The sequence below is a fragment of the Symsagittifera roscoffensis genome, chromosome 4, assembly GCF_963678635.1.
Source record: "Symsagittifera roscoffensis chromosome 4, txSymRosc1.1, whole genome shotgun sequence".
Classification (NCBI taxonomy): Eukaryota; Metazoa; Xenacoelomorpha; order Acoela; family Convolutidae; genus Symsagittifera; species Symsagittifera roscoffensis.
In genome coordinates, this window is record NC_087065.1 from 14,383,957 (window position 1) to 14,410,180 (window position 26,224).

The following is a 26,224-nucleotide window of genomic DNA, read 5'->3' on the forward strand; positions in this document are numbered from 1 at the left end:
CCCAAGTATTCAATAGCAAATGATAAACTCGTTCAAAACGCAAAAAACTACAATCGAGACCATATACAGGAGTATTTAAAACTGTGTACCTTCAATGTACATATTTCGTAAAACTTTATGCATAGCAAGTTTGTTTTGATCTTCGAAATTTGTTATTTGATGTTTTACATTTCTTTGGTAAACTGTTGAAAGCCTTCTGACTCTAATCAAATTAGAAAAGTTTTATTGTTCCCTTTTATCTTGTCTCTTTAATCTAAATCGGCCGAATTGTCTTTGGCTGAATTGTCTGAGTTTTTTTGGCTGAATTGTCTGTATTTTAAATCGGCTGAATTGTCTGTGGCTGAATTGTCTCTGCGCCGTTTTCAACGTATAATTAAAAAATTAAACTTCTAGTTTAATAGCCTCTGACTCTCACTAAGCCTTCAGAAAAAGATAGAATCCTGATTTTCATTTACGGAACACAGTTTGCCATACATGAAATTAGCGATGTACTATTTACAATTTGCTCTACCAGCAGCTCAAGGAATTGAAACAAATCAGCACAATTATCGTCATGAAAATAAACACAAGCGTTAAAATGAAACCAGTTTAAATCAAGTAATTTTGGCTATTTCAGATTATTAAAACTAAAACTTGATAATGCCATAGATGAAACGTATTTAAAAGTATTGATAATCAAAAATTTGTGTTTTGTTTACCACTACGACCTACAAAGATATCCAAACAATTGAACCATTCGGCAAATTTCAAAACTAATGGTCCAATTAGCTACCGAGTATCCATATTCGTTATAACTGCATTTCTTCAGACGACGAAATTGAATTTGGGTCTTTTGGCGAAGTGTAAGTACTGGGTGAAGCCATGTGTTTCGAGGGTCCGAATCTCGCAATCTCCTGGAGTTCCTCAAATATAGCCACTTTCAGATCCGCTGTAGTTGAGATATCCTCGAAGGAGGAATCGTCCAGAGTGGCTAAGGCTACTTTTTCGTCCTTGGGATCATGTAGTTGGGAGAAATAGGGATGAGAGAGAGCCTGCTCAGCTGTTAGTCTGTCTCTAGGGTTCATCTGCAGCAGTCTTTCCAGAAGATCGGTGCCTATGCAAAATTCCAAATTGCTCTTTCATGTTACTTTAGAAACTGACTTTGCACCACAACCTGATTTTAGAAACCAGGTGATCAACCCAGACGCGAATTGAGGATTTTCTCAAGGGGAGGGGGGCTATTTTGAAAAAAAAAATCAGGCCGACCAAAATGATGTTGCGAAATGATGTTAAGCGTGTGCTTCCATTCAACAACAGTAGGCAACTGTAGAAAAACTTAAGGTTCGATCAGCCAGAAATAGATGTGGTTAAATAGTACCTAAAGGCCGACCCTTTGGGTGGTCGAACCCATGAGTTTTGGGTCTGCACCATCCAAAATCCGCTACTAAGACCGACCATGTTTGCAAATTTTGGACAAAAGCAATCAACAAGAGGTAAAAGCGAGAATTGGATGTGTCAAAATCAGGGTGCTTTTAACCCCATCATTGGGTTTTTATATACATACACATGGAATACATTCTTTCGATGTAATAAAGTAACAATAAGGTCCAAATGATATTTACTTACAGGGTTCAGTTCCGTTGAAGTATGTTCGGAAATCGACTCTGGGCTGGTTGTTCAGTCGTTCCCTGATGAATGTGACTGCCTTTAACATTAAAAGAAAAATGGAACTAATTTTGAAAAATAACAGAATTCAAAGTTGAGAGATGGAAAACTATTAAACTGTAAGACTCCACAACAAATAGTTAGTAAGAAACTCACCTGCTCGCTCTCGTATAACTGCAGAGTGGCATCGTCTGGAGTGCCACAGATGAATATGTGCTTCTTCAGCAGTTCCACGTGGTCGTCCTCTTTGAACACAGGCCGCCCTCTCAACATCTCCCCCAGAATAGCACCCAACGACCACATGTCCACTACAACACAAACAGCACATAGATAGAAAGAATAGACGCTAATAGTCTATATTAAGTTTTCTTCAACCATTATCTAGATGCATGTATATGGCGTTGAAATGACCGTATACAACTTGCGCCTACTGAACGTTTCAACACGGAAAATCCTCTCTTCAGTAGCGGATGATGATTTGAAGGTTTTTTCAAATCTAAAATCAAGCTGTTTAATGCAAAAGAAAATTTTTAAGCTTTTTAGAAGCAAGTTTGCTCATTTGGGGGACCTTTTCGTTCCAAAAAAGTTTGAACTATTTATGAATTGCACGATTATGAGCCATTCATTTTTTTGTGTTCAATTGCTAGTCTTCATTCTGAGTTTCTGATTAACTTACTTTCAGCTCAAATTGCAAATCGACTTACAATGCTATCAGAATAGCCTCCAATAAAAAAATCCTGTGTAAAACAAAAAATAAGAAGTTCCATTCGGTGCAATAAAACTTTTTAATTCTCTTAAGAAACAGTATCTATTAACCCAAAAAAAAATACTTCATTAACAAATATTGAAAGGTAGTTTATTCACGATTATCTTGAAATGTCTTATAACCAGAACATGGAACTGTGCAAAAATATATTCGAGCGATAAATCAGTATTTTTAATATTTAGAAGTAGGGTTTTAGTTACCTGCTGGGAAACTGTAACCTTCTTGAACTTGTTTACTCAATAACAAAAACCTCCAATCATATATGTTGCTGTTACGGAGGCTATAAGAATATGTCGGAAATAGAAGAGGCGGCAATAACAAAGTCATTAAGTTCAAGAAGTTTTTTTCAAACGGGACGTTTTTTGAACCAAAATAACAAAAAACTAAAATTTGAAAAATCTCGCCCTGCATTGGTCCCCCCTTTCACTCAACTCAATCGTTTTTGTTTCACCAATCCAGCAATTGTAAGCAAAGTTCAATTACTAGGATTTTTTGCAGTCCTCTCGGGGTCAAATTAATTTGAATATTGTTTAAATACATGTTGAACTTGCTTCAACTCATGAAAAATAACTTCGTTTTTTTTTGGGAGTGAGCAGATCAAAAACCTTCGAAAAAATTGTGACTAAAAACTTCGTTTCTGGCATTTTTAATTCAAAAATTTGTCTGCGGTGATTTGCGAGAGCTTAGAAAGTTTCTTTGGTCGACAAATTGTTACCTATAATTGTGTAACAATGTTTTGAATGTAAAAAAGAATTGGCAGGCTTTTCGACTGCACGCTCATTAGATTATAAAAACCTTTTTTTTGAAATTTCAAAAATCATTTTTTTGTTTTATTAACTGTAATCATTTTAACTGGAATCATTTTAACTGGAATCATTTGATATCGACTAGAAATTACATCATTATTAGTGCATTCATATCCGATCATTTATAATGCTAAGCTCGAAAATCATTCTTTCGAGTTAATGAGCCATCTGTTTAAAAAAAGACCTATTAAACAAGTACGGTAGCGCTTCAAGCGATACCAAACCAGATAATGTTATATATACCTGCAGCTGTGTAGTGCTTCCAGTCAATCATGACCTCTGGCGCCCTGTACCATCTGGTCTGGACATAACCAGTGACCTCAGTGTTGAACTTGCGGCATAGACCGAAGTCAATAATCTGGAACAACCTAACTTTCAGTAAATGCACAGCAACTTGGGATCATATGAAAAAATGAAGCCAAGTATTTTGTTACCTTTAGAGAGCAATCTGTTTTGATGGCAATGTTGCTTGGTTTCAGGTCCTGAAATGAACAAAACAGGTCACCGAAGTTTCTTTCCTCTGAAAATTTTTTTCAATTTTTGTTTGTTATTCATTTCTTGAAGACCACTGTTGTCGATTATGTCTGAATTACTAACGTTCTACGCGTTCACAAAATTCTCTAATCAAAAACACTACGCACAAACGACACTTTTTTTTTTTAAAATGTGAAAACGTTTTTCAGAAATAGAAATACAATTTAAAAGAAAAATGTATTTTCGAAAATCACGTTTTCGAAACATGGGTAGTGGAAATTCCAGTTCCAAAACTAATCTCATGAACTATGACAAAAATGGACTACAAACCCTGTGCATGATGTTAGCTGAGTGGAGGTACTTGAGCCCTCTTAGTATCTGGTACATGAAGAAGTGTATGTAGTCCTGGGAGAGGATTCCTTGGTCAGACGAAACCTTGAACTGCTGGATCAACTGGTGCAAATCTGTATCCAGTAGAGGCATGACTAGATAAAGATCTATCATCATATTGGACGAAGTAGCTGTAGTGTATGCGTCCACGAGGGAAATGAGGTTGTCGTGCTGCACAAATCGCAGCAGTTTCAATTCCCTCAAGGCTCGCTTCGAGTGGATTTCTGACTTGTAGGGTTGGTTCATCCTTTTAATGGCCACTTCTTTCTCTGTCACCGTGTCAATAGCACTGCTGTAACGAAAACAACAAAATGTTTATTAAACTATCAATAACGCGGATCTAAAATTGGCGCATTTTTTTTTGCATATGCGTCTAAACTTTAACGCGTTGCCTGTACTGCGCAATCCTGATTGAAATTCTAAGCAACCATTCATAATTAGCACTTATCTGCCTAGAGAACTTGAGAACTTGTTCGTAACTAAATGAGCAGCAATTTAATTTCTACTAACCACACAGTTCCGAATGCACCTCCGTTGACTGCCTTGAGCGACTGGAACCTCTGCTTCACTCTCCATGTCTCTCTGTTGAAAGTCTGTTCATAGTACCACTCTCCTCCAGCAGTAGTTCCAATAAGCCCTACATCGCCATGCCCATTGACTTTAGCGTCGAACTGCATGCCTGAAGTAGAAACTAAATCTGATGATAGTTTTTGAGGCTTTAAAAAATAATCGGGCCTTGAAAACAACAGGAGCATTGCCCTAATATTTCTTGACCTTCAGAGTAGTTGTGAATTTTTGTAACAAGAACCTGAGATGCTTACAACGCCATCAGTTAAGAAATAAAACAGGTGCGGATCTAGAATTTTCAGCAGGCGGGCGGAGGCAAACTTTCTGCGCCGAAGGCAAATTTTGAAAAAAAAGTGCGCTCCTTTGTTGGGTACTTTTTGGAAAGTTTAGACCAAAAAATTAAGTTTTTTTTGCCGGTGCGCTCCCCTTTAAGGTCAGTATATATTGGCGCCAAAGGCTAACTTGAAGTTTGGTCGGTCAAAAAAGGATGTCATAAGAAATACCGAAGCGAGGACCTTTTGATTGGTGAGTGGGTCGAATCCCTGAGGGGGGAGGCGTAAATCCCCATAAATCCGCCACTGAATACAAGTCTGCTTTTAGGTTTGTTGATTTATCTTAGATTTATGGCTCGAGCTAGGCCGCTGATAATGCGTTATAAAACACTCGATTACAAGATTCCTTCTCATACTGAGCGGTAGGAAAAAACCAGTGGGTACTTGTTTGAACCGAAAATAATCAAAAATTCGAGTGGTGAGCTAACAGATTTTTGAGAAAATCAAAAGCTTGTCAGTTCCCGGAAACATCTTTAATCGAAAGCCACACCAGCTAAGTCATCTTCGCAGATGAAGTGATCACCTGGAAAACGCCTTGAGTTTGAAAGTTACCTCGTTTGAAAAAAAAATTTGCAAATGTTATTTAAACATAGATGGTAAAAACTGTAGCCTAAAAACTACTTCAATTGTTCTCAGATACAAAAACTTTGTTAGTGCGCGTGTACCCATTCATATCAGGAAGCCTGAAATTATGAACCTATAGAGTACTCACTTTGGAAAGAGGGGCGGTTTCTTGGGTATATTGGACGACCCTGTATATCAGACTCCGTCCGTCTCAGATCCTGCTGCCAATGTTGTCTACTGCTGCTGGGTTGTGCGTTTTCGTCCTGGGTTCCACATTTTCTATCATTGCGTCTCTTAAACGGTGAAAGTCTGATCCACTTGGACTTGCGGATTGTGAGGAACCCAAATAACGACTCCAACGAGCTTTTCCTTCTCTTATTACTTTTAGATTCTGCAACATTCTCAGCTTCGACCGAAGTGAGGTTTTCTTGATTGCTTAATGCATCTCTAGACGCCATTATAAGATGAGGTAGAATATGTGCGAGGAAAACAAAAAAACTTGCAACTAATAATACTGCCAAACAAGGCGCAATAAATAAGAAACTTTAGATAGAATGTTCACAAATTCTTATGATATCTTCTGATAACTGTTTATAGAAAGACGTGTTACTTCAACGGTTAGTGTTACAACTTAGAGGTAAAGAAATGTTACTTTGAGGGAAGAAACGAGGTCTGATTTTTACAGAAGATCGGTTAAATATCATTTCACGAATGTGGCTCTCAAATAAATTAACTCGGTTGATATCGAGAGTTAGACAAACTAATCGTTTGTTTCAACCATCTGAAAACGAACCATGAGTAGAAAACAAAAGAAAACAGAGTGATTAGATAGATAATAATAAAAGCACAATCAGATAGCCTAGATCGTAAGCAGAGTAACTTTTATAGCAATTTATCTTCGCAGTCTAAGCTTCAGGCGGTACGTCGCGTATATTGGTACAATAACTGAGCCAATAAAATTTAAAAAACAAATCGAGACTATTTGAAACTTTCGACAGAATTTCGTCACAAGATGTTAATATCAGAACAAAAATTCGAAGAATGAACAAAGTTTGCTTTGTCACATATCACAATTTTTGACGTCTACGACAGAAGACTCTGGTTAGTTAAAACCTGGAAAACTGGTAACACAAACGTGATGCCTTCGTCTGATGATTTTTCATCCATATACTAATAAAAAATGTGAACATTCTTCAACAACGACCAATCAGAGCAATGAAGAAAAGTCGTTTTACGCTACAGTACTAAAAATAGATCAGACTACCACGTCATTAAGTTGTATTTGGTATCAACAACACACGAAAGCACAAACATAACATACTACAAATTGTTAGCTGGAGGTTAGATGGTACGAAAGCCAACATTCTGCTACTCGATGGTATTTGCAGAGCGAAAGACGCTTACCTAAGTAAGGAATTAAAAGCGACTTCGGGGATTGACCGAGCGAATACTCTGCCAGAAATAGAAATGTCACCACTGAATAACACCAAATAAAAAGAACAGCAATTTTGAGACCAGTCATTAATCAAACAAACGATGATGTTGTAATGTGAAGTTCAACAGCATTCATTAAAAGAGGCGTTTTCTTACCAGTATCATTCAAAAAACTGATTTAGAAAAAAAAACAGTATTTGTACCGAATAGCAATTTCACTCAGTCGGATACACATTTTAATTTAACTCCCTCCCACAACTTGGTCGTGCTTTTGCCATAAGAACAAGTTTGGGCCTGTTCCTTGAACTTGAAAAATGGCTGTAATATTAGGAGGAAATATAGAAATAGAGATAACTATGAAGTTGAATGAATGGTAGAGAGCGCAAGCGCACTTGGTAGCGAAGGTTATGCTGTCGACATATGAACATCAAAAAAACATCAAACAAGACTTAAAACCCTTTAACACAAAGGGTCCCCCTTTAGAATAACACAAAGGGTCCCCCTTTAGAACCAATGCACAGACGAATTTATCTGAGAATTTCGGTTCAACAAATTTCAAAATTCAATTCTAAGTTGTTTCGCAGCAGTTCTATTCTTTTTCTTCAAAAAAGTTACCAAAAGAAACCAAAAAATTGATGCATAATTATGCGTATGGTTGCGATCGAATTCGAAGTTTATTTAACTCTTTTTTCCACGAAATAGTTTGTTACGCAAGAGTTATTAGGAATTACAAAAAACTTAGCCCACAAAAACTTCAGGAAGTAACTTTCTAAAGTTTTCAGTTATTAAGAAAACAAAGACTATTCATTCAAATAATCAGCAATTTCAGTTTGACCTTATTACAGTGCTGATGTAATTCATCCGGACAAAACTAATTAAATTTGAAACTTAAACGGCGTTTTTCTCAAATTGTGTTGGCTTAACGATATTTATGTTATTACTGCTCCATAAACCTTAAAAGGCAGTCGGAACATTTAGGGCTTCGGCTTGATACGAGCAGTCTTGTTAATCTTGTATAACTTAAATCTTTTTTCGATTGCAAACAACCGCCAAAACAAACAAAACATTAATTTAAAAAAAGGAATGTTTTAATTTTTTGTGCAATTTTTTTTGGGAGTACACCATTCTTAAACTTTGATGAGATATAAAAAAGGCTTACAGAGGCGATACAAAACAAGAAAGCCGCTAAGTCGAAAAAACTAAAGCTATCGATAAGACTAGATTTGAAACAAAAACTGAGCCAAGACAATAGAACGTAAAACTAGCATCGAAGAGAAGTATCAAGCGGAAACACAACCGGAAATACCTTAGCAGATATGCATTAGGCCGAATTTTTTAAAAAAAAACTATCAAGTCCCCGACAACCTCAAACAAACAAACAAAGACACACACACAGACAAACTTCATTCACGCGTCTAATGAAACAATATTCGGCCCCTATGTCGATATAATGTTGCCGAAACCTATAAAGCCGACAAAAAATGAAAAAAAAAACAAAGCCAAAAAAATTAAATTTAAAGCTAATAAAAAGTCCCCCTCACACTCAAAACACATACACAGCTCGTGAAACGACGAATATGAGGCGACTAAGCCGATGTAATATAGGCCGAAACTTAACAGGCCGAAAAAAAATTGACAAAATGAACTATAATTTCTAGTAAGATGTTTAAGATTTTGAGCAATCCAGAGGTGAGCATAAAAAATATGTTCCCTTGAAACTACTCGAAATTAGGCCTGCAAGCCGGTATTAAAAAGGCCTAAGCATATTAAGCCGAAAAAAACTTAAGCCCAAACAAATCGAGTTGGAAAAATCACAACCAACATAAACAGCAAACTTTTAAAGCACGGATAGTTAAAATAATATGCTTAACCATGCTTATTATTTGCAACCGGGAGTAGGAGAGGAGTAGTATTTTAGTATTAAAAGGACGAAGAGGTGAAGTAGCCCAGAGGTGAGTCCTATGGACAAAGTTGTTTACGGGAAAAAAGTCTAGTACCCGATTGCAATACCCTTGCTTATAGCAAGGGTAAACAACTGAAGACAGGGTTGTACGCTAACACCCCAGTCAGGGTGAATTTTTTTTCAATGTCAATAACGCCTTTTCTACAAAAAACTAGGGTGTAGCAGCTCCTACAGAGGAGAGCTCCCCAGAGCTTGTGCTTTCTATTGAACCCTTAATGCTAAAATCTACAAAATGTGTTAAAACTTCCGAGTGTAAATTTACCAAGTCCATAGCTAATTCGCTATTAAATGAACCGAGAAGCAATTAGCAGGGTAGATTGGTTTCTCAATTTCAAAGTGATACGGTTTTTTCCAAAAATGATTGACAGCCAAAAAATTGTTCAAAAAGTCAATTATTCTGTTTCTTAAAATTTATAGTAGATTCCTTACAAAAATTGCGAGGTTTCGTTTTAGCAGTGAAAACTATTTATGTTGCTGTTTCGACTGAACCCTCAACCTCAGACTTGGCCCCGCAGTTTTCAACAAAATCGAAAAATCCAAAACACGTTCAAAATCAAAAAGATGGACTTTTTCTCAGTTCAACATTGCTTTTAACAACATTTAGAGATTATTTTTTGCAGAAAAAATTCTGGAAATGTCAAAAAAAATTAAATCTCTTTCAAAATCCTTGAATTTTCTGATTCTCTTAAATTTGCCACTTTTTTTGCAACGCCAACTCAATGTCAGAAAACATTAACAGGTTAATTTGTTGTACCACTAGTCAATCTGATTGCTCATATCTACTTTAAAGCTTAAAATCAATCAAGTTCAAAACGTCAGAACATTCGAGTTTCTTTTCGCGCTAATTGCTCTTTTTTATTTTGGAGCATAACTTGTAGGTTAATTTGAAGTGAACTTACAAAGAAAACAAAAGTCAAAACGTGAAACACCAAACTAGCGCGTGATCCAAATTTAAGACCTGTTCTGAAAAAAAACTGAAAACCTTTTGTATTCATTTCTTTCGTAGGCATTTAACGAAGGGAACATAACACGACACACGGATAGAACCGTTTTTTGAGCTACATTAAGCTGAGTCAAACCGTCTTTCCCATGAACACGCCGAGGTCTCGAAATATCACAGCCCTTATATGGTCAAGGTAAACGACGTTTTCGCAACCCCAAAACTTCCCGTTTAAAAATTCTTCAGTACGAGGGCTAGTTTTACGACGAACACTAAATGCGTGACTTCTGAACCAATCAACGTCATTTAAAACGCACAATATTAATTTACCAGCTTGTTTCTTTGAGAATTGCGAACATTAATTAATGATAATTTCCAGGTATTTACTCCTTCTGGTATGAAGGATTCCCTCACGGGTAAGCACGGATATCACAAGTAATACAGTTTTGAAGTAAAGCAAAACTTTGCAAGATTTACCGTTTAATATTGAAGATAAAAAGTACATTTAATATTGGAGAAAAAATAATTTGAGCTGGTCTTCAAAAATTAATTTAAATCACAATTTATTAAGGCTTTATTCGCCAAACATTTTTTGACCAATTGACTAATTCAATGCCAATAGTTCAATTAACTTTGCAGGTACAAACTATTTACAAACACTAATTCATTTTTAAATGTAGTGTGCACTTCGCCAAATTTTTCAACTAAACTTGGATCTCCGATCAGAAAAGCAGCCGCTCGTAGTTCACGAACTAGATATTCAACACGCTGCAGACACCGCACAATATCACCTTCTAGCACCGGTTTTGCTCCCAGCTCTTCTAACTTTGAGACACTGTGAATAATTTCTGTATAACTCGCTTTGCTCGAGAAAAGGTAAACTGTATCCGCTAAATTGACGCATATTTCAGCATAACCCACCAGGCCAAAATCTACAATTTGAGCTTCAAGCATTAACTTTTCTTTCAGTCTGAAGAATTCTATGATCACATTTCTTATTCGAATATTCTCGACAAATTTATCAATATCGGGTTCTTCACTCGGTGGACCTTGAAACACAAAAACTGACAAAAAACCTGCAATTTCGGGTGGGCTCATTTCGTGAAAAACATTTGCAAACAAACACTCAGTGATCGGAATTTCCTGAATCGAAATTTGACACGCCACTTTTCCTTTTAATGTTAGTTTATCGCTATCGTTTAAATACTGAGATCGTTTCAAAATGTCTCTTCTGTCTTGGTAGTCCTGATAGCTCTGTAAAGATTCATGGCTCAAATTCGCCTTCAACTTTTTCAATTCATTCTGTTTAGACATCCGTAGTTTGTAGAAGTTTGCATGCTCGTAGAATTTAGTGCAGTCATTATAGTATCCGTTCAAACAGTTGCAAACAGCTTCAAAATTCGTTTCCAAATCGTGAACTCGTAATGATTTAGTCTTCAGCGGGAAAAGACTTCTTGCATCTACGCTATTCACCGCCTTCGGAAGAAAACTTTTCAAAGCGGTTGACAAGCTTTCCAAAATTTTGTAAACAACTCTCGCAAACGGAAAAGGTATTTTGTTGTATCTGGCTCGCTGCTCAAAATTTTTCACGATATCTTTCGCCTCCGATTGTTCGATGTGTAATTTCTCCCGACAAAAGTAGAGCACATGTTGCGTATTGCATGTAACAAGGCAGGGTGCCAAAACTTTGCAGCTTAGATTTGGAGGTTCGCCAAAAAGAGGAAAATTGGAAAAAACTATCCCCACAGGAGGCGCTGTGATGAACTCCGACTCACTATTGACATTATCGAGTGACGTTAGAACCATCATTGATGTATCTCTAAAGACTTGAACCACAACTCCAAGCATATTTTCAAAACCAGGCCAGCTGAGCACTACAAGTCTACCAACCTGCACAAATTCGCTAACCACTCGTGATTTGAATGTACCGTATATTTCTCTCAAAGTTTCGTAATAATCATTCGAACTCATTACAAACTTCTGTAACGTTACGTCCGAGCACTGTTCGCAATCGTATCTGTTGGATCCGTCACCTTGGTCTAAATCTTCTTCAAGCGAAGCAGCTTGCGTGACTGATTTCTCATGGTGAAATATCCTCCAAATCTCCGAGAAAGACCTTCCCATCATGTCTTCGATGTTCAGTTGACTCTCTGATCTAAATATCTTCAGAATCATTGAATAGGTAACCTGAAAGTGGCTTCTCAGAGATGCCAGTTTTGTTGTGGTGAGAGATCTGAGGTCTTGGCTGTGGGGAACAGATCTGTCACAGAAGATGATGACAGTTCCTGTCGAGTCCAGACCTCGTCTACCAGCTCGACCAGCCATCTGGATGTATTCCTCTGGCTTCAAAAGTCTAAACAAAACTTTGCTCGCCAATGAAATAAATATTTTTTGTTCGCCAATGAAATAAATATTTTTCCTGAAGTCTTAACAAAATTGGTTAGGCAATGGAAGTAAACGTTTTTTATTAATTATTTTCCAAATTTAGGCCGTTTAACAGAAGAGATCCCTTCTTACCTTCTTCCGAGTTTGGTGGTGTTGTCGATGTTTCCGAATTTGTTCACAGCTGTGAACACCACAGACTTGGCAGGCATATTCACTCCCATGGAAAACGTCTCAGTGGCAAAGAGGACTTTTACGAAGCCATTGGCAAACAGCAACTCCACAATCTCCTTCATAATTGGCAAAATACCACTGTGATGCACGCCTGAAATGAGGATCACCATTAGAATCAGTAGCGGCTTTGGGAATCAACCTGCATCCATCTTTCGAAGAGGACCATTCGCAGACAACATGTCAAAACCTTACAAGTTCCCCAAAATGACAACACAAGGTTTTAATAAAACCACCTCCTCGTCAAAAACCGTGAACTCAATAATACAGACAAGTACAGAAGATATAACCCTTGAATCCATACAACGAGCTGTTTATTTAATGGGGAATCGAAAAGAAAACTTCGATACTTAACTCTGTGAGAAGAACCTCTTGACCTAGATAACTTAAACCTTCCGAACATGTCACTCGTATACAGTGGCGGAGTTAGAGAATTCGATACTCTGAACACACAAAGTTATAGGCTACTATTTTACGACATCCATTTTCGGCTGACCGACGCTAAATTTTTTTATAAAGCCCACAATCTCAGGTGCCCACGAGAAAGTTCCAGATCCGCACCTGATCTTATTTAGAGAGGATTCTATTTTTTAATTTGAAATGACGATCAATTTTCAGATAAACTTTCAACCCAAACTTTCTTAGTTATTTCTTAGTATCAATTACTAGCAGGGTGGATTAGGCATTACTTCGATCATGACCAGTTAATTTGAGTATTGACCACTTCAATACAGAAGCCAAGCGGATCTTCGCACCACTTGCGATAATACTGAAAATAGCATTTCAAATTAGCAAGAAGGAAAGGAAAGAAGAGCCACTAAGTCCAGAAAAAATTTAAAACCTCGAAAAAAGAACGATTAAAGAACTAAAAATGTAAGGAAAGAGGTTCTATTTGCGGAAAATATCTCCAGTAACACAATCGACGGCGGTTATTGAAATGAAAATTCAAAAACAATCATCCAGCGGCAACAGCCTACAAAACTTGGGTAACATACCGTAGAACCGAAAACAAAATTGATGTCATGAAAAACTTTGAACTATGAGTAGGCCGAAACCATTTGGGCCGATCAAAGTTGTGAAGTGGTATATAAAGGAAGTCAAGGTATATATACGAAGTCAAGGCTAGTAATATTACAATTTCCAGTAAATTAAAACTCCAGAAGCGCTTTATGAAATTGTGTACAGCATAAAAAATTTTAGGATATGGCAACTAAACCAGCAGAAAAAAAACACAGGTACCGGTCAGATTCAAACCCAGGAGCTTTTATGTCCGAGGCCTATTCGTTACCTCCAAATCAAGTGTACCAGAGACGCTAAGAATTTTGAACTCAATATGAACCAAGATACCATGGTTCAAGTGAATTTGTTAAGCAAATTGTTAACCCGAAAAAGTATTTATTCGACTTTTTTAACTTTAGGAATGAACCAACCTATTCCTCGAGTAAGAAGAGCCTTCAGCTGCTCTACTTGAGCACTATGCTGCACATAGTCCGCTTTCACAGTCTCCAACTTCCTTCTGATAAAACACTCAATGTGCCACTTCTCATGCTTGTCAGCCGTGAAGTCTCCCTTCATTCTAGTTGCCAACTCCTCTATCTGTTTCTTGGAAAAGACGAACACAATCACTGGCATCAAACATTCCCGTTTCAGTTTCGACAGCAACTTGAACAGTTTTTCATGCTTCGATACACCGCTATCTCTGTTTTCTTTCATCGTCATTTCCGCAGTTCTTACAACTGTCTCGTTAACTGTTTTATCCGCGGTCAAAAATGAAAGCATTTCTGGTTCCTTCTTTCCTTTGACCTTGAACCCTGTGTATAAATGATGGGTCAAAGGAACTGGTCGTTCGGCTGTAAAAACAACATTAACCATTCGCTTCTTGATGCCTCCGAGCCAGTTAGCAAACTGCATAGCGTTTCCTATAAAACAAACTATTTGAAAAAACATTTCCAACTGGGAGATAAACAACGAATAGGCCCAACCAACCGACAGTGGCGCTAAGCATAACAATAGTGACCGATGGCGGTAACATGATCAATGTTTCTTCCCAAACGACGCCTCGTTCCTCGTCGCTTATATAATGAACTTCGTCGAATACCACAAAATCAACTTCTGATATTATGCTCGAGTTCAGGTACAGCATTGAGCGCAGAATTTCTGTAGTCATAATTAGACACGATGAATCGGCGTCAATTTGAACATCGCCCGTCAAGATTCCAACACTGAAGTTCGGATACGCACTGTGTCCCACATACTTTTGTTTGAAATCGCGAAACTTCTGATTTGAGAGTGCCTATAGAACATTAACTTGGATTTGGATGAAAATTAAACGAACGTATTTGGAAAAGAGTTAATTTCTAACCTTCGGCGAGACAATTTATGACAACCAAAAAATTCGTAGCAGTTTTTTGCGAAAACAAGCACCAAAACGCCTTGAAGTAGCTTTAAAAAGGCAAGAAAAAAGCAGAAAAAATAATATTGAGTTCTGAAAAACATTCCCTCTACGGGAATGAAACCACGCGCCTCGAGAAACCAAGGTTATCGCCCAACACACATTTGAAACTAGCACATAAAGAACCGAAACATTGGTCACTCATAAAGCGGAGAACACATGCTATTAAACTGCCAGTATTATGCAACAAAAAAGGCCTCTTAAATGAGCACTATTCTATGGGTTCGTTTTGGAAAAAAGTAGATTCGTAATATAACACAAGGCTTGCAAGTTCGCTTTTGTTAACATACGATTGCAATATGTTATGAATCTCAAAAAAACGTGCTGCGGTAATTATTTGGTCATAAAATTCCGTGCTGCGGTCAAAAAAGCTTTACACGCAAAAATAATTCAGTTCGCAAGAAATCTACGTCTACGTCGCGCTGACGCACTAATCTATTATATTTAAAACATACACTTCGACTCGGCGTCAATGTCAATTGCGCATAGTCAGCAGCTGTTTTTTATTTTGAACCAAACGATTCGATGATTATGTGAGACAAACTTTTCAACAAAAAAATGTGTGTGTTCCGATTTCATAACAATAGATAATGGTAATCATCAGGACTGTCCAAAGAGGACAAGTATCTGCTCGTTAACCTGTAAAAAGCTCTGATATAATACCTCACTCATTATGACAATGGAGTTTTTACCACAGAGACGAAGCGGAGATTCGCACTACTTGCGATAGAACACAATCATAGAAAAACGTAAATCGAAAAAATGAAGAAAAAAAAAAGAAAAAAAATACTAGGAGAACCAAAACTTTCGTATGTCTCGATGAAGGATACCTAGGGCTCAGCTAAAGCTGCAGGTACATAATTGATATTTTAAAAATTTGTTATACTGATGCGGGACGATATGAGTAATTTCAAAAGCAGGTCGTGGCTGGCAAAATACAGACGATTCCCAAAATCGACTTCCTCGATTCAACACTTTTACTTAAACAAAAATGGTCGTAGCAAATTAAAGAAGACAGCTTCCAACAACCTGCTGGGTCGATTGAATCTATCATATCAGATTTGGCAGGATAGTTGAGAAAATTCCAAAAAACAGTCAACGAATCAAAGTTGACATTTCCGAGCTTTTTCTTTTAAAAAGTTGAGCGTAGCCGCTTATGCAGAAAAAATTCACCCAATCTGATATTTCGGTGGAACCCAAAATTGGCTGGTAGATCTCGAAAAAGTCGAAAAAAAACAGTCAAGAAATCAAAAATATGACTTTTCCTAGGGCTATAATTTTTTGTGTCAAAATCTTTTTTTGGCGTATTTGCGTATGCAAAGGGCCTTCTCACAGCCGGTTTTTTTGATTGAACTTCAAATCTCAGATATGAGAGGGTATTTTTTGGTAATATTCATAGAAACTAGAAAAAAACCGCAAAAAAAATCAAAAAATTGATTTTTCCGAGAACGACAATTTTTTTGGGTAGAAAAATTGTGAGTGGCCTCTAATGCAGGGGAGCTTCCCAGTACCCTTTATCTCCACTGAGCCCACAGCCTTAGATTTGGGAGCTTAGTTTTCGAGAAAAGTTATAAAAAAGATCCAAAAACGGTCAAAAATGTGACTATTCCGAGGGACATAATTTTATCTGGAAAAGATTTGGGCCTATCTGGATGAGAGCTTTTCAAATCTTTTACAGTCATTGAAACCAAAATCTCAGTCTTAAGGTTACGAAAAAGAAAATTTAGGTCAAATATTTCCCCACAGATTTTTTCGAAGGCCGTATACAAAGGAACTGAGCAAAAAGAGAGCAAGGAAGTATGCAGGCACGCAAAAATGAAAGCAGTTTTTCTATGGATAACCTTTTTTGAAAACCTGTAGAAAAATTTTCGGGAAGAAACAAATAGTTTTGCAAAAATTGAAACTTTCCAAAGCGTCTAAAAAACCAAAACCCATACACTTTCATTATAACTGTTTTTATCACACTACAACGCTAGGCAAATATTTCAAGCAAAATTCAAAATATTTCAATTAAAACTATATGTAAATTTTGAGAAAAAACTGGGAAAAATTGTACCGCCAACAATCTACATTCAGTGAGCAAAAATCAACAACTCATCGCCATACACTCTATCATCACAATGACAGTTGCATTTTGAACTTTTCGTTACTTGTACAACGAGGACTGGGCATGAAAAAAAAACATCTACAGCACATGCTCTCATGAGTTTAATACATTTGACAACTAAATATTTGCCTGACTGACTTAGATACAAATATCCAAATTTTGATTTATAAGCTCTCGTTCAGGCTGCGTTGGAGTGGTACTGTTGCATGAGATCATTTGATGATCGATCAATACTTACTTTAATTGGAGAGGTATAAATGGCCTTCCTGTGGTTGTTCATCGCCAACATAATAGACCATTCAGCAACAACGGTTTTTCCAGCAGAAGTATGCGCAGCCACAAATACATGCTCCCTGTTTTCCAAACAGACGATGGCAGCCTTTTGGAAGAAGTCTAGCTCAAAAGGGTAGTCAATGACTTTCTCCTTGGGTTCATATTGCTCGTTCGCTTTCAAAAGCTTGGCAAACTGAAAACCTTCTCCTAAATGAACAATTTACCGGTAAAATCAATAACAAATCAAGAGTAACAAAAAATGGTTACAAAAAAATTACTTTTAGCGTTGTTCAATATGGGAACTGTTGTCGAGCTGGCAACCTTTGTATTGCTAGCGATATTAATAACTTCCAATTTCGAAACTTTTTGATAATTTGAAACCTCAGGTGATACATCAAGAGGAAATTCGTTAAGAACAAAGTCGGATAAATTGTCCGGCAAAGACAAATCGGTAACTTTGGGTGCGAACGTTTCAAAACTCTCTTCTAGACTTAGTATGGCTAATTTCTTGAGCAGATTGTTTGGATTACTGAGCTTCGATGAGTAATCAGTTTCGGGCTTTGAATCCCTGAATTTTACATTTGCTGATTTTGCCACGCCAGCTTTTCTATCAAACAAAAAATCGTACTTAAATAAATCTGATGGTTTCACTGTCTGATTGATTTCTTTCTTTAACGCTTCGTCAATGTCAATCGGCGATACATTAGGCAAGTCAAATGATTCACTGAAACTCTGGTTACCAACCGAGGCGGATTGATCAAATTCTCCCAAAAAATTAGGAATTGGATGGTTTAGCAAAAAATGTTCTCCTTCATTTATTGCACTCATGACTTATAACTGATGTCTGAAATACGACACATCTTGTAACTGCGAGAAAACATAAGCATTCCACGATGGAACTATTGATCAAGTTCACATTTTCGAGGCGAAGCGTTGCTTCACGCCACTAGCGATAAAAAACAAACAAAGCATGTTAAACCAGAGGACAGAAAAGCCACCAAGCCGAAACTCCAACAAACTAGATCTGACAAAATCACAGAGCCGAAAAAGAGCTTTGAATTGCTTGCCAGATTATGCAAGTGTAGCATTGAAAGCTAGCGAAAAGAAAATGAGAAAAAATCGATGGGTGCCGGGCATCAAGCCGACGGGACTTGAAGCCGAATTGTAAAATTTGAGAATTCAAGCCGAAAATTTTCTCATTAGCCAATTGTTGTGATAAACTTATTAAATAGTTTTCCGATAACCTTAAATGATAACAACGAAGTAGCGAAGAGCGCGTTTTGCAAGTGAACTGGTCGGAGGCAAGGATGGCCCCGCTCCATGTGGGAAAGAATCATGTAGGTTTGGGAAAACTGTCATCAGCCGCGGAATTCTGTGTGAACAATGCTGTAGATGGTATCACTTCAGCTGCGCGGGCACGAGCCATGCAGCCGTGAATAATCTACCAATTGACGAAGCATTCATTTGCCAGATTTGCCAATCGCATTCCTCCGGACTCACACAACAGATGCAGGACATGGTGATTGACGACAACATGGGTCTGTCCTCTGGACATACTCAAGCGATGGAGAGTATGCAGCTTGAAGACCCAATGGTCGGTATGATCATGTCGGTATGCAACCAGTCTCAGAGGCAACCAGACGCCATACAAGTTGACGACCCCGCGAAACAGTCTCACTGCAGCAAGTGCGCGAAGCATCTGCGAGGAAGAGGGGTATGGTGCGGCATATGTGGGTACTTACACCGCAAATGCAGTGGATTGCGACCAAATGAACAGTGGTATGAAAACTTTATTTGTGTATCCTGTCCCCAAATCACTCCTCTGATTCCAGGGCTTTCAGAGGCTTTCTCGAATTTAGCTATCAATGTTCCCCCAGACCGACCACCAGACAGCAGAATTTTGTTGAAACAGATTATCGAGTGCAGACCAAGGATTCTAAAGTGCGTTCCGAAATCCAGCAGACGACAGTTTCGAGCACTCATGACCAGTTGCTTCCGAGATATTGTTGATCATTGTGCCATTCTGCCAGATTGGCACAGCGCAACCTTCCGGCGGGACAGAAAAAGACGGCTAAAGGCCTTAGTAACAAAAAAGTGCTGCGAAGGAGGGTCGAAATATTCCGGAAATTTAAATTTTTAAAATTTCGATTGACGGGCAAGTATTTCTCAGAAATACAAAAAGACGGCCATTTTGACGAAATAGAACGAAAAAACAGAACAACGACAAATATAGTGAAAAACAGTCGCACGAGAATACGAGAAAAACGAAGACTCTTATCGTGGCAATCACACACGATAAGACCGATAGCAGAGAGAAACAGTGAGAAAGGAGGCTTCAGTGGGGAAGGAATATTCCGCGGAACCCTCCCGTGCCACAAATTGGGAGAGATAACAGCGTTATCTCGAGAAGAACACAGGAGCCGAGGCTTGTCCCCCCCCCCAGAGACTGTCATATGTTGAAGGACTGCAGAAAACTAACTTTTTAGCTACTCTGATGCCAAAGAACTTTGAATTAACACCGGTATTATTTGATATTTTAGAATATGAGTAGCTAGAAAGAGGAAAGGGTCAATCCATCTCCAATGGATTTAATATAGAACTGTCACACAAAAACATATTAAAATAGGGTATTCGAGCCGTGTTTTTAATAACAATCACGTAGTCTGAGGATCCAAGACTCAGCTATGGGGTTGTGATCGCATGTAAACGAAAGCTGATCAAAAGTCGTTTGACTGATGGCCTAAAAATAGTAACTTTTTACTTAGCCCTAAACAGACCAGAAAATCAACTGGCAAGGTCGAGACGGTGATAAACAAGTAGGATTAAGGTAACTGACGCCTGCCAGTCGTTAATAGGTACTTTTTCTACGCTCCGTCGCTGTGTAGTATTTGGGCGAATGTTACATAGACGTTTTTATGGCGCTCCTGGGTGGGCCTGTTATAGGCATGAGACCATCATGATCAGCAAACGTTTCAGCGACGAACCTTTCGCTCCGGGCGTATGCCCAAGTTAGAGGCCTTAATGACCGTTATTGTACTAGGGGAAAGGTGCGTACCCTCCGCCTAGTACTATTTAGCTTTTTAACCTAGTTAACACCGAAAATTCCGGGGGCCGGAGGGTTAGATGGGAAGTCATGAGCCCGCTTGTCCCAAGGTCCCGGGACCAAAAACAATTAAAGAGAAAGCGTAAAACTAAACAAAAATAGTGTACAACCAAGGAAAAGCCAAAATTAAATTTATTTGAAAACAAAAAAAGTACAAAAAACAGTAAAAAAATCCAAAAAAGACCAAAAACAGTAAAAAACATAAAGTGACAATTTATATGTTGTTTCCGGACGAGATGTGATCTGACCTTCCTATTTGTTGTTGTTTCAGATTGATTTATATCATTTCTGATAGAAAGATTGTGTGTTTTGGTGAAGGGTTGGATACCCTCCCTTGAGTGTAATTTGAGTATTTAAGCACGTTAATGGTGATTTTGCCGGTGGCCGGAGGGTAGAGTGGCAAGCTGACCGACGTGTTCCACACTCAACAAAGACATCAAAGACAACATCCACAACGACTGTTGGGTATCGTTGAAACATTTTTGGTATCGTTCGGGTACTATTTCATCAAAACTTAAGTGGTGGGGGGGGCAAGATTGGCGTGGTCCGATTGTACCCTCCATCGATTACAAATTTCCGAGTTAAGGGTCTTAATTCGGGAATTTTGGTGCAAAAGAGGGTGTCGTACTATTCATTAACGACTACTAATAGGTTATTATCCTTATTATATATTAGTTATCTCCTAATTAGACCCAAGAAACACCCATATCTTGTCGAAAATTACTGATTTTTGACAAACTAAAGACCCCGAAATTTTTAGATATCCGAGCTTTTCCGAACAGCAAAAAGCTTTTATATAGGGAGTAGCTACGTAGTTCAATCCCCCTGACTAAAGAAACCGCGTGAGAAAAGACTCAGTAGAAGTTGGAAAAAACGAAAAATTTTCGATCAAATTTTCGATAGTTTTCTGAATTTTGTCAATCTGTTTTGGGGATCGAGTTTTTGAGTTATTAGAGTTAGAGCAATAAAAATTTTTGTGTTAGGAGCGTGCTAGCATAACATGCTCGGCTGCCAGAAAAATTCTTGAGTAACCCTCCGATTAGCTCCGTGGATAGAGCTAACGACTTAAGGATTGGAAAAGGAAGGAATCGGAGGGTCCAAATTTGATAGTTATTGGCCAAATTTTTGTCTCCAACCCAATTTTGGTCCGGTTTTTTGCATTATTCCAGTGCCGTACAGGGCTACTACGCTCGTTTCATTTATTTTTAGGCTTTTTCAATAGGAATTGTGGAAAAACTTTCTCAAAACCTATATAGGTGGTGAAAAAAGGCCATGTGGACAAACACGTTTTTGGCAATTTCTCAAAGACTAGTCAACCGATCGGGATAATTTTGGTACTATAAGTCGACGTTTTGAACCACTTTTCCGGACCGCAACCGTTTTTGGGTTAATAATCTCGGAAAAGAAATTTTTTTTAGAATTTGTTGGTTCGGAGGGTCCAAATTCTAGGTAACCCTCCGAGTGGCAGAAAATTTTATCGAAACACCTTTTTATCCTGCTGGGAAGGTTGACCGTGTCAACCAACCTAATTTTAAGCAAGTTAAACCGCATTTGGAGGCTTTATTGCGGTAAATTAACCCTTTTTTCTGATTTTTGCGGAACCCTCCGGTGTAACCCTCCGGAGTGACTTAAGCCCTTTAGCAACCCTCCTTAGTGGAGATTTTCCACGGGACCCTCCGAAGAAGTTAAAACAATCCCCCGTAGGGTTTTTAGCTTGTTGTGACGCTTTTTGAAGCTAGTGGAAGACCCTTCTAAGTGAGGTTAAAAAATTTGAAAATTTTGGAAGAACCCTCCGAGGTAACCCTCCGGAGCATATTAAGCCTCTAATTGACCCTCCTTAGTGAGTGAAGAGAGACCCTCCGAAGTCACTTGGGTGGCTAAGGTACCCTCCGAGGCAACTCTCCGAAGTAGGCTAGGTGTCTTAACAACCCACCGAAATAACCCTCCGGAGTGACTTAAACCTCTTAACAACCCTCCTTGTTAGAAACTCGAGGAAACCTTCTTTGGCAATTTGGGGAACGGAAAATATCCATTTAATTAGGATCATATTAGGATATTAGGCGTGCTTATTAGGATCATAGGAGCCCATTTTGACCCGGAAATTTGTTATCAACTTTGGATTCTAGATCGGGTGTATCAGAAGTACCCGAACCAAAATTTTTTTTGATTGTGATTTTGGTTGTGTGGTTGCCTTGATCTACTTAATAGGAAAGTTCAGGCAATCCGGGAACAAATAAAAGAGGACCTCGGTGAGTGTATTAGGCGAATACACACTCACCTGAGAAGAAAAGTTGTTCCCTGCTCTCGTGCACTTGGAGCGTTCCGGGCGTGGGGGAGCTTTTTCATGGACTTTAGAAATTTTTCAATCAGAGGTTGCCTTGAGCTACTTAGTAGGACAGCTCGGGCAATCGCAGGACACCTAAAAGAAGACCTCGGTGAGTGTATTAGGCAAATACACACTCACATGAGAAGACTGTGTCCTGGGCTTCGTTCTTTCGGATCGTTCCGATTGAGGGAAGTCTTTTTCTTTAAGGCTAAGTTTTATTGATCTGTTTCTGAATCATCACTGCATTTTGCCAAAAATTGTTTGATTTTAACAAAGCAGTGACTTGGTAAGAGTCTGGCGGTAAATTGATACTGACGAAAGGTCGCTGTCACCTGTAGGATATTCTTATCTGACTATCAATTGTGTTTTGTGTATTGATTATATCTTGTGAAAATCTTGTGATACTGTTATACTATACAACGGGGTTGAGTTAGCACTATAGCAATACTGAGTAGACCCTGTGTGTAACTTTAGCTGAGTCACTAGTATTGTCATTAAGAAATCTAAGAGACATTTTGATACTAACGGAATTGAGTAGGCAGCGTTAAGTAATTTAACTTGATCCTGTTTGAGGGTTGATCAGGCTCAATTGATTCGCAACACCGATCAATGCCTGGCGGAGAACCTGGCACAGGCAAACAAGGAGTCAGAGGAAAGAGAGGCTGGGATGACAAGAGAGATCGAGCGATTGTTGAACGATCATGATAATACCTACGCCTGGAAAAAAAGTTAGATGCCAAATCTGACTTAATGATGCGGAAGCTTGACGCGATCTTGAATGGGAGCAATTGGGAGGAGCGTTCTAACCCAAGGGAGCGCTCACGCCATGCGAATGATGGAGATGGAACGGGCAGCTATGCCAGGGCCCAGCAAAGTTCGAGAACGAACTACGAACCTAGGAATAAGGAACGGCCAAGGGCAGCCCCGTCGAGGCCTGGCTGGACGAATCCGGTCCCGCCGGAGGCAGATGCTACTCCGAAGACAAGGTTGCCAACTGTGCCACAAGTCAGTTCAGTGCCAGATCTGACTATAATCTCACAGGACACAACGATGTATGGCTCGATGTTTGAGCCTCTGAATAGATCTCTCGAGACATTCATCACTAAGCTCTCGAAGTCAACCGAGAGAGGAGAGAGGTCAAGAAGGACACTGAAAAAGCCGAAGTCATACAAAGACGAGTCAGACGGCTGCATTGATACTTGGATAGAAGTGATGAAGTTGCACTTTGAGGAAGAGAGTCTCTCCAAGAAACAAGAACGCAGCGCGCTAACAAGCAACCTGGAGGTTACTGCACTAAATTGTGTAATGGCGAAAAGAACCAATGAGAGAGACAGCGCTCGCAAGATATCCGACATCCTGCTGAACCGTTTCGGCTCTGGAGTACAAGGGCACCAGGCTTTGGTGAAGTTCGAAAAGAGGCGTCAAAGAGATGACGAATCCATAGACAAATTTTTGGACGACCTTGAATTGCTTAGGAGGAGAAGCAATCCCGATGAGAAAAAATCCGAGCGAAACTTGGCAATTGCTTCAAAATTCATGGACGGAGTAAAGAGTGAGGAGTTGAAAACGATGTTGGCCACACACTTCACCCTGTCACTTGACCAGGTATCCACTCCCGATGATTTGCGTATGAAGTCACGCGAGTATTTACTCATAAAACCGAGGGCGCAAAACCGTTACAGCAATTATGGTAACTACAGCGGGACAAACACTGGTGCAAACTCCAGTTGGTACAAACCTCGCGATGACATGGATAAGAGGAGGTCGTGTGCGAATTGTGGTTCGATGGACCATCACGTTTCCGCGTGTTCTGCATACAAACAGAACATGAAGGCAATAGGCTACTTTCTCGACGACGTCGAAGCGACCGACGACAATCACGAAGAGTACGTCAGAGGGCTCATCATGAAATATGGTCCGAGGTGCTTCTTCTGTAATTTGGAAGGACACTTCAAGTCGGATTGCACTCAGTTTTGGGATGCAGTGGCGAACGCGAAACATCCCCGCCACGAAGAGGCGCTTTTGGGTGTCAAGGCCAGTCGAGCACGTCTGATGAACGAGGCGAGTCTCGGAGAAAGGAGACGATACCAAGCACCTTTACGACTAAGAAGGTAAGGACACTGCCTGACGAGGTGGTAGCCTCGAACCTGAGGCAGAGTCGGCTAGCCCACTCTAGGTGGATTACGGTCTGGCGGCAAGGACAGCGTTGCAAAATGTCAAACAGGAGCTAGCCACAAAAGAAGTGGAGCAATGGGTAAGGTCGGAGCTGGAGAGCACAGATCTTCGGGAAAAGTTTAATATTCTGGGTAAAACGACGGAAAAAGAAGACAAAGAGGAACCCAAGAAGCAGGGACTAAAACTGAACGTTATATCTGGTAGAACTTTCGGCATGACGAAGGAAGGGACGAAGATAATGTCCATCATCTCGGTCGTAGGACACCAGGTGTTCAAGAACTTGAGTGAACCATCCGAGATTACACTAGTCCACCAGGACATTTATGCAGACTACCTGAGGGAGAAAGATACCAAACTGGAATCCAGGGCAGTGCGAGCGCTGCTCACGACAGGAGGTCCGAGGCTGATGAAAGTGGATGGACATTACATCGAAGTCCATGGTCCATACCCGATTCTAATGAATGTGGATGGCATCAATATCTACACAAAAGCTCACGTAACTGATGCGAACGATCAGATTGGCCGGATATACATTGGTCAAGAGGAGCTGAAGGTTAGATGAATCGGATACAACGCCATGCTCGAACAAGATGCGGTGCACATAGGTTGCGAGGCCGATCTGGCCGCACACGTGCTGGACGTGCAAGGCAGACAACTTTCAGTAAAGGGACTGCTAGACACGGGAGCAGTGGTCAGCGTCATGCCAGTCAAAACTTGGACCGACATGGGTTTCGAGAGGTCGGATCTCATACCGACAAACATCAGGTTGGCAGCTGCCAATCAGGGAGCGAACTATGTGACTGGAGAACCCCGATCATTTCACTGCAGCTTGGAGGAAGACATCTTTGGATGAGCTTCCTAGTAGTGGAGAATTTGGACGAATCCGATCAGTTCATCTTAGGGAGGGACTTCGTACGCAACTTTGATGTCACGATCGATCTCAATGACGGGTTGATTAGGTCAAGGATCCTGAGAGAAAGTATGAAAAGAAACCCCATAATAAGATCTTAATTAACAAGGCCAAGGTGCCGATTTTTCTGGATCGAAAAGTTAGATTAAAACCAAATCAAGCCGTAATAGCGAGGTTTAGGATGAGGAACTTGAATGAACTCAGCAATGACAGAGAGGTGTGTCTGGTACCAAATCCAAACAGTAAAAGCTCGGCTACTTTAGGAAGAAGCTTCTCACTCACTCAGAGCGGACTGTGGGTGAGTGTGTTGTTGAACACAGAAGCAACAACAGTGACAATACAGAGGGGAAAGAAACTTGGCTATGCTTTGCCTCTGAACACAGAC

At 39.4% G+C, this 26,224-nt stretch overlaps 4 protein-coding genes across 4 annotated transcripts in view; 2 read left to right on the plus strand and 2 right to left on the minus strand.

Moving 5' to 3' along the window:
- Positions 1-433: 433 nt before the first annotated feature.
- LOC134844263 (mitogen-activated protein kinase 14-like) lies at positions 434-6,816 on the minus strand. The gene is made up of 8 exons (XM_063860854.1): positions 5,692-6,816; positions 4,591-4,759; positions 4,021-4,372; positions 3,651-3,698; positions 3,460-3,574; positions 1,801-1,952; positions 1,606-1,684; positions 434-1,093 (listed from the first exon to the last, which is right to left on the minus strand). Exons 1-8 carry the CDS (start codon positions 5,999-6,001, stop codon positions 789-791), a joined length of 1,530 nt encoding a protein of 509 aa, XP_063716924.1. The 5' UTR covers positions 6,002-6,816; the 3' UTR covers positions 434-788.
- A 3,585-nt stretch (positions 6,817-10,401) lies between these two features.
- Positions 10,402-18,377, minus strand: LOC134845153 (superkiller complex protein 2-like). Its single transcript, XM_063862032.1, has 6 exons — positions 17,604-18,377; positions 17,291-17,532; positions 14,480-14,786; positions 13,924-14,412; positions 12,398-12,587; positions 10,402-12,233 (listed from the first exon to the last, which is right to left on the minus strand). Exons 1-6 carry the CDS (start codon positions 18,151-18,153, stop codon positions 10,508-10,510), a joined length of 3,504 nt encoding a protein of 1,167 aa, XP_063718102.1. The 5' UTR covers positions 18,154-18,377; the 3' UTR covers positions 10,402-10,507.
- A 153-nt stretch (positions 18,378-18,530) lies between these two features.
- The window catches only part of LOC134845154 (nuclear pore complex protein Nup153-like), a 438,386-nt gene continuing 430,692 nt past the window's right edge, over positions 18,531-26,224 (plus strand). Inside the window, exon 1 of the mRNA XM_063862033.1 lies at positions 18,531-18,554. The gene's annotated coding sequence lies outside the window, so the exon portion shown is untranslated. The remainder of the gene's footprint in view (positions 18,555-26,224) is intronic.
- Positions 18,536-26,224, plus strand: part of LOC134844771 (WD repeat and HMG-box DNA-binding protein 1-like) — a 473,647-nt gene continuing 465,958 nt past the window's right edge. Inside the window, exon 1 of the mRNA XM_063861586.1 lies at positions 18,536-18,555. The gene's annotated coding sequence lies outside the window, so the exon portion shown is untranslated. The remainder of the gene's footprint in view (positions 18,556-26,224) is intronic.